The following is an 8,440-nucleotide window of genomic DNA, read 5'->3' on the forward strand; positions in this document are numbered from 1 at the left end:
ATTCCCTTGTGAATATTGTAGCATTGGTTGTCCCTGGCATTTTATATTTTATTATTTTTATTTTTTTAAGTAAATTCTGCACCCACCTTGGAACTCAATGACCCCAAGATCAAGAGTCACATGCTCTACCAACTGAGCCAGCCAGGTGCCCCGCCCCTTTTTTGGTCCCTGGTGTTTCTAATCAGAAATCTGGCTGCTGTGTTGTCAGGCAGCAGCAGAGCTTGAGGGTATGGTGTAGGGGTGAAAGGGTGGAGAGAAGGGGACTGAAGGCTGTTGAATGGCTGGAAACAGAAGCCCAGTGGAGAGTAAAGGATGGGTGATTGAGGAGGGTCAACAGAGCTGAAAGAATTGTGGAGGGTGAAATAAAGGCACTTTGGTCATTTTGTAGGGTGCTTCAGAGATGATGCATGTCTTTAATTATTATTTTTGATTTTTGAAAATGTTTATTAAAACAGGAACAGACTAGGAGTATGGGAGGGGCACAGAGAGAGGGAGACAGAATCTGAAGCAGGGTCCAGGCTCTGAGCTGTCAGCACAGAGCCTGATGCGGTGCTTGAGCCCACGAACCCGTGAGATCATGGCCTGAGCCAAAGTTGGATGCTTAACCGACTGAGCCACCCAGGTGCCCCACATGTCTTTAATTATTAACTTAGCACTGAGGAGTTACAGGTGCTTTTTTGCCCAGCCCTGTGATAAGCTTTCGCTGTTTATTTTGTTTATTAGGCAGAAAGGCAAATGTTTGTCTAGGACTAGAATGCCGCTTCTACTGAAGAGCAGAAAAGAACTTGGGCAGCAAGTAGAATAGGAGGGGTATAAAGGAGGGGGTGGGGGAGAGAGAGAAGATGAGCTGTTCTTGGAGGTTGGTCTTTTCTGCTTCTTGGGATGAAGATGCTTCTGGGGCAGTGTGGTGAGGTCAGCACATAAGAAAACAGGGAGGCTAGGGACATTGGGGGACATGCCACCAACAGACTGAGACAGGGAGTATTTCTTCCCATGATGGTAGCCTGAAGCAGGCAAGCCCAGCACCAGCCCTCACTTTCTGCAGTGCAAAGGCAGGCTGGTTCTGATTCTACCCTGGTATCTCTTGGAAGGAACCGTTAAGCCCCCTCCTGGGGTTCATTACTGAGCTGGGAAGGCAGGTGCAGTGAGGTGATTGTCTGCCACCGTGAAGGCGTGCTGCAAGTGCTCGCCTGCCTGCTTAAGAGGCTGCTGGGGGATTTGAGAACATTCGGCTGCGTTTCAGAATCATTTCTTTTGACTTTCTTCCTTGACACATCCTGGGGTTTATCAGTCAACTTCACAGCATGTGTGGGCTTCCCTTCCTGAATTTCTTCTTCTGAAGTAGTGGACTGAAACTTTTTGGGGGTAATGGATTTCTCTGAGATTCTGACATAAAGCTATAGACTCTTTTCTTAGAAAAATGCATATACTATAGACGTATGTACATAACCATATATAAGGAATTTCAGGCATTGTGGAAGCCCTAGGTTAAGAACCCTGACCCTAAAGGTGATCCATGAACTTTCCTAAAGCTTATCCAGGTAAAGGGGTTGCCTCTACCCTGAGGTAGAAGGGCTTGAGGAATGTGGCTGGCTTTTTTTTTTTTTTTTGAATGTTTATTTACAGATTTTTCTTCAGAGGGAGACAGAGTGTGAGTAAGGGAGGGAGTGGGAGAGAGAGGGAATCTTAAGTAGCAGGCTGCATGCACAGCGCAGAGTCCAGTGGGGGGCTCAATCCCATGACGTTGGGATCATAACCTGAGCCAAAATCAAGAGCCAGATGCTCAACTGACTGAGCCACCCAGGTGTCCCTGTTTATTTTTGAGGGAGGGACGGAGGGAAGGGAAGAGAGAGAATCCCTAGCAGATTTTTGTGCTGTCAGTGTAGGGCTCGATCCCATGAACCATGAGATCATGACCTCTGTGGCTCACTCTTTTGCATTGTCCAGTCAGGAAAAATTCTATCCCCACTCTATAAGAACCTTAGCTCCAAGAATCTTTCCAAGTACAAAAACAAGTGGCTGAGCTGGCAGGCAGCAGCAGGAAGTCTGGCCCCATTCTAATCCCTGGCCACAAGTCCTGACCTGCCGGGCCAGGCATTGGATAAGTCACAACAGGATTTGTCAAGGCTAACAATACCAGAGTGCTGAATCCTGGAGCCCGTATCAGGAGGTAAAGGGGTGGAAAGCTGGGACAGACCATGACTTTTCAGAGCCAATAGCGGAAAACATCACTAATCCTGTACAGCTGCCAGTTACCTCCCACTGCTGTGAGCACTTCTGTATGTAAGCAAATCCACTTACTTTGTTTTTCCTCCTGTGTAAGTGCTAAGGGTGTGTGGGGTGCTGCCTACACAGACGCTCAGCAAGCGCCTTTGAATGCTGATGGTGAGGACATTCTGGGCAGAGGTAGCAAATACACAGCGGGTCAGAACCCAAACACTTCTGTCTTTGACCAAAGACTCTTTTGATGACTGCTACTGGAAACCTTGCTTGGGGGATCTAAGGCTCTCTGGGTGATAGCAACAGCCACCAATCAATATCATTTTTTTTCAGGTCTCTTAACCTTCATTAACTGTGCCTATGTCAGATGGGGAACACTGGTACAAGATATTTTCACCTACGCTAAAGTATTGGCATTGATTGCCGTCATCATCGCAGGCATTGTTAGACTCGGCCAGGGTAAGACGTAACAGTGACTGACTTTTGCGCAGTTCTTTGAGCCACACTTCTTTAGGTGCCCTTTGTGCATGCTCATTTGCTAGGTACTACTACTTCCATTTTATAGATGGAGGAAACTGAGGCTACAGAATTAAGTGTCCTGCCCAAATCCCTAGCTAGTAAGTTCGTGGAGATTTGCACTCACACTGACCTCAAAGCCTATCCTGCTAGCTGCTGCAGACTGTTCAGCCCAGTGTTGTTGCTGGGACTGTTCTGCCTGTGGAAGTGGGCAAGGGCAGAAATGAAACCCTTGTATCCACTGCTCGCCAGTTTCCAGGTCAGGACACCTAGTCCATTACTGTGTTGACCTGGGCCTTCTGAGCCCTATCCTCCTTCCACCCTGTGCCAGCTGCCTGTAGGGTCAGAAAAGGGGCAGGAATTGGGCAGCTTGCAGGACAGGACAGAACCACATCACTTCTGTTCTAAAGCCCTTCAGCTCTGTGGTGGATTCTTATCCTAGAAAACCACCATGGTTCTTCCTGTCAAGACCCCATGCTGTTCCCTGCATTCCAGCCCATCACTGTAGAGGTCTCTCTTCTGTCCCTCCTCTTTTACTAGTGCCCTTGCTGCCAGAGGTGTTCTATGCCACTTGCTGTTTCTGTCCTATTCTTCCAGTCCTTTACTGGATCACCTTGAAGTCGAGGTGGACCACTAATCCTTCTGCCTTTCCATGTTCTCTGGATTCCAGGAGCCTCAACTCACTTTGAGAATTCTTTTGAGGGTTCATCATTTGCAGTGGGGGACATTGCCCTGGCATTGTATTCGGCTCTGTTCTCCTACTCAGGCTGGGACACCCTCAACTATGTCACTGAAGAGATCAAGAATCCTGAGAGGTAGGTGTTTCACCAACTTTTTAAAAAATTTTTTTAAATGTTTTATTTTTGAGAGAGTGCATGTGCGAGTGTGAGCAGGGGAGGGTCAGAGAGAGAGGGAGGGACACAGAATCTGAAGACAGGCTCCAGGCTCTAAGCTGTTAGCACAGAGCCTGATGCAGGGCTCGAGCCCGTGAACCACAAGATCATGGCCTGAGCCAAAGCTGGACGCTCAACCAACTGAACCACCCAGGTGCCCCATCACCATCAACTTTCCACAGCAGGAAGGATAGCTATCATTTATTGAGTTCCGTGTGTCGGACAGCACATCACAACCACTGAGACTGATTTAGATGGGAGGGCTAACAGCAGGCTTTTTCACGTCTGCTTGTTCATTCCCATGTGAATTAAAGCAGGTTGTACTGAGTGTTCATGCATGCTTTCTCACGGGTGTCCCTTGGTATTCACCCACCCGTATCTGCACATAGATAACTTTAGGCCACAAATGCTCCCAAACTTTCCTGTTTCCTTTTTGATGCTTTCCTTTCTCAAATTTATATTGACATAGTGGTATTGTGTCAGCATTGAATGATACTGGTTCACCATTGTTATTCTAAAGCACTCTGCAGTCAGGCAGTGACAAGAGCACTGGACTGGGAGTCAAAGGGCCTGTAGCTTGTCTTTCCACTGATTTGTTGATGACCTTGAGGGAGTCCCCTGCCAGCTTTGCCTGCTTTTTTTTTTAAAGCTGTTTTTTCATCCACAATTTAAAAAAAAATTTTTTTTTAATGTATTTATATTGAGAGAGAGAGTGAACTGGGGAGGGGCAGAGAGAGAGGGAGACAAAGAATCTGAAGCAGGCTCCAGGCTCTGAGCTGTCAGCACAGAGCCTGACACAGGGCTCGAACCCATGAACCGTGAGATTATGACCTGAGTTGAAGTTGGACACTTAACCGACTGAGCCATCCAGGGGCCCCATGCCTGCTTCTTTATGTATAAATTGAGGGGGTTGAATTAGAGGACTTCCAGAGCCCTTCCTGGCTCAAAAACTCAGTGATTCTTGGAACTAGGAGTATGAGGGATTGGAGTTTCTGTAAACTTTTAAATCAAAAAAATAAACTTTTCTGGGCACCCGTCTAGTGTTGCAATTCCAGGAGCAGAGAATAGCAGGACTGAGCCTGGGTGGTGCTTCCACCTACTGGACAGAAGCTGAATGACCCGAGAGTAACCCCCCTCCCCCCTCACTTAAGAGTGCCCATAAAGGTCATCGCTTTATTGGTTTTGAGGACCTTGTCTTTGTGTCTCTTGGCCACTGGCTAGGATGGCACACAAGGTTCTCAGACTAAGCAAGGGTGTGGAATGAACCTAGTTCCCAGGTCCAGTGAGAGCCTTATTCTCTGGAGATGTTAGATTTCACAATTTGCCTCCATAATTCCCTAAGATTTCTCCACCTCAACACAAATTTCCCAATGTTGACAATCTTGAGAGGGAATCTTGACACCAAGAGACTTTGGATGTGAAAAAACAACCAAAAATCTGTTTCCTGTGCTATCACGCTGTGACATCATTCTGTTAATCCTTTTTCTACTGAGCCTTTTCTCTAAATGTGATATTCCTTTCCCTTGATGCCCTTTTAAGCTCTCAACTCTGAAGACAAAGAAGGTACTGTTGTAGGCAACTTCAGGGCAAAAGCAGTGGGGAAGTGCACAGGAGGCACCACCCCTGAACTGGTATAGGAGTCTAAGAAATAAAGGAGATGGGGATGTGGCCCTGGGACTAATGCAAGCATTATTCCATTTCATTGACAGGAATTTACCCCTCTCCATTGGCATTTCCATGCCCATTGTCACCATCATCTACATCTTGACCAATGTGGCATATTACACCGTGCTAGACATGAGGGACATTCTGGCCAGTGACGCTGTTGCTGTGGTAAAGGGTTTTCACTAGCAGAAGGTGTTTGTGGGAAAGGGGGTGGTCCTTGAAAGGAATATGCTTAAGGACACCTGGCTCAGTTGGTGGAACATGTGACTCTTGATCTTGGGGTTATGAGTATGAGCCCCATATTGGGTGCAGGGATTATTTAAGATTAAATCTTAAAAATGTTTAGGATACTGCATTTATAGAGTCTCTGTCAACCTGGTTGTGAAAGAAGAGTTAAATAGGGTAGGGGTTCTCTGGGGGCATGCTTGTCCATGCCTTTCATCCATTTTAGGTCCTGCTAAGGATACTTCTCTGTTCCTTTCCCGTAGACTTTTGCAGATCAGATTTTTGGAATTTTCAACTGGACAATTCCATTGGCAGTTGCATTATCCTGCTTTGGTGGCCTCAATGCCTCCATTGTGGCTGCTTCTAGGTAAGAGTGGTATCTTTTATGGGGTGTGTGTGGGGAGTATCATGAAGAGCTATGGCAAGGAAGGGTAGGACTTATAGGACCCAGAGGGTAGTCACTGGTCCCCAAATGATATTAAACCCCTTTGTTCTTGTTTCCATCAGCAGCCTCCAGTTCTCACTAAGCTCTGTAACTGAACTCCATTCCATATTATTCAAACTCTTTTGAAGGAGGGGATGGCAGCGGAAGGGCTATGTGATATGTGAACCAGCCATACCCGGGGTCCCACATGCTTCTCCGCCTCTCCTATCTTACCCCAACTAGGCTTTTCTTTGTGGGCTCAAGAGAAGGCCATCTCCCTGACGCCATCTGCATGATTCATGTTGAGCGGTTCACACCGGTACCTGCTTTGCTCTTCAATGTAAGTGACCTCAAATGGGGCTGAAACAAAGCCAGACTGTGGGGGGGAAAACATTAACAGTATAAACAACTGTTCTGGCTTCCCAAAAGCTCTAAAGTAGAGTTTAACAGAAAAACTATTGTCTCTTTTAAAAAAAAAAAAAAAAATCCTCTGGTCTAGGATAAGCCATAAAGTATGATGCATATATTGTAATGACACGACTGCCAAGATAGTAAGAGCTCTAGTGTTTAAGGGAAGAAATGATCTTCCATGAGGACAGAAGATGCACGAGGAGACTTCTTGGACAAAGAGCATCTGAAGTAGATTTTTATCGTTAGGTTGCAAAAGGTGAAGATGGGCTTTAGGTTAAGAGAAACCTGGCACAGGGGCACGTGGCTGGCTCAGGCAGTGATGCATGCAACTCTTGATCTCGGGGTTGTGAGTTTGAGTACCATACTGGGTGTAGGGATTTTTAAAAAGTGAAAAAACCCCAGTATCTTGAGTGACAAATGCTGTGAGGGGAGCTGACCTGGGCTTGTGCCTGCAGGGTGTCATGGCACTGATCTACTTGTGTGTGGAGGACATCTTTCAGCTCATTAACTACTACAGCTTCAGCTACTGGTTCTTTGTGGGGCTCTCTATTGTCGGTCAGCTTTACCTGCGCTGGAAGGAGCCTAATCGGCCTCGTCCCCTCAAGGTAACTCACCTCCATCTTACCTTCGCTCCAGGGGATTCTTACAAACCTTTGCCTAGGATTTGGTGGTGGTAGTGTGGGGATGGAAGGGCTCAGTGCTCTAATCTTCACAGGAGAAACTGATACCGTAGCTATCATGAGCTGTCTAACGTCTAGTTGTTTCCTCTGTGCCCTTTAGCTCAGCCTTTTCTTCCCCATTGTCTTCTGCCTCTGCACCATCTTCCTGGTGGCTGTGCCGCTCTACAGTGATACTATCAACTCCCTCATCGGCATTGGCATTGCCCTCTCAGGATTGCCCTTTTACTTCCTCATCATCAGAGTGCCAGAACACAAGCGACCTCAGTGCCTCCGAAGGATTGTGGGTAAGCCTTTGGGTCTTTTTTTTTTTTAGGCTCCACACCCAGTGTGGAGCCCAACATGTGGCTTGAATCCCAACCCTGAAATGAGATACTTAACCAACTGAGCCAGCCAGGCACGCCCTAACCCTCTGATCTTCAAGTTGGCTTAGCCATTATACGGCCTTTCCACAAACCTAGCCCCCGCAAGTCACCTTTGCCACTGGCCCTTCCTATTAATGCTAAGGCTTAACTGAACTGTCCTCCAGACCAGCCCTGTTCAGTGCCACTTGCATTGAGCTCAGCTGACCTCTTCTCAGTTTTGACTCACACTTCTCTTTGTAGCATCCACTACACGGTTCCTCCAGATCCTATGTATGTCAGTTGCTGCAGAGATGGATTTGGAAGATGGAAGAGAGATATCCAAGCAACGAGATCCCAAGTCTAACTAACCACCGTTGAGAATTCTAAGATGCAGAAAGCAGGGGCCTCTTTGTCTCTTGTTGGCTGGAGCCAAGGAAGATGAAATGGAAAGTACACTTTGTTGAAGCTGCTCAGACCAGGCGTCTGGACAGGTGCCTCCTATTTTTGAACTTGCTTTTGGAGAGAGAAAAAGTAATTTATTTGTTTTGCTACACACTGTTCCAGATTTTTTAAAAAAGGGACAATATAGCAGACTGTGGTGGGAAGCATGTCAGGTGTGGGCTTGGTTGTCCCAGTAGCACATTCCCATGTGTTAAGATAGTCACTCACTTCTGGGTCTGCCTACTCACTCCTTTTCTTTAAAAGGGCCAATAATGCTCCAAACTTCCTGTCTCCTTTTAGAGAGACATGAAACCATCACAGGTGCTAGACAATAAAAGGGTTATGTTCTAAACTTTGAGTGGCTTCATTTTTAGATAGGTGTCTGCTTTCAGTGTTCCTCCTAGCCTGATGAGAAGCACATCAGCCGCTGGAGGCTGCTGCAGCCAGTCTCTATACAAGAGAGCACACCTAACTTGATCTAGCAAAATGTTGGGTTGTTAGATAAAATATCAACTTTTGTTCTTCATAATGATCACTAAGAAACTGAGCACATCTACTTCTTGAATATTTTATAGGATCCAAGATAAATAAATGTGGGTGGAAAAACCTACATATGAGGTAGGA

General features: G+C 46.5%; 1 protein-coding gene across 6 annotated transcripts in view; it reads left to right on the forward strand.

Annotated features, from left to right (window-relative positions):
- The window catches only part of SLC7A7 (solute carrier family 7 member 7), a 71,389-nt gene extending 63,221 nt beyond the window's left edge, over positions 1-8,168 (forward strand). For all 6 annotated transcript variants that reach the window (XM_029953070.1, XM_029953071.1, XM_029953069.1 and 3 more), the window contains 8 exons: positions 2,554-2,679; positions 3,407-3,551; positions 5,339-5,462; positions 5,783-5,886; positions 6,187-6,283; positions 6,810-6,959; positions 7,135-7,318; positions 7,637-8,168. In XM_029953070.1, coding sequence (XP_029808930.1) covers positions 2,554-2,679; positions 3,407-3,551; positions 5,339-5,462; positions 5,783-5,886; positions 6,187-6,283; positions 6,810-6,959; positions 7,135-7,318; positions 7,637-7,743 — 1,037 coding nt within the window. In that variant the 3' untranslated portion in view covers positions 7,744-8,168. The remainder of the gene's footprint in view (positions 1-2,553; positions 2,680-3,406; positions 3,552-5,338; positions 5,463-5,782; positions 5,887-6,186; positions 6,284-6,809; positions 6,960-7,134; positions 7,319-7,636) is intronic.
- Positions 8,169-8,440: the final 272 nt, after the last annotated feature.

The sequence above is a fragment of the Suricata suricatta genome, chromosome 9 (assembly GCF_006229205.1).
Source record: "Suricata suricatta isolate VVHF042 chromosome 9, meerkat_22Aug2017_6uvM2_HiC, whole genome shotgun sequence".
Taxonomy (NCBI): domain Eukaryota; kingdom Metazoa; phylum Chordata; class Mammalia; order Carnivora; family Herpestidae; genus Suricata; species Suricata suricatta.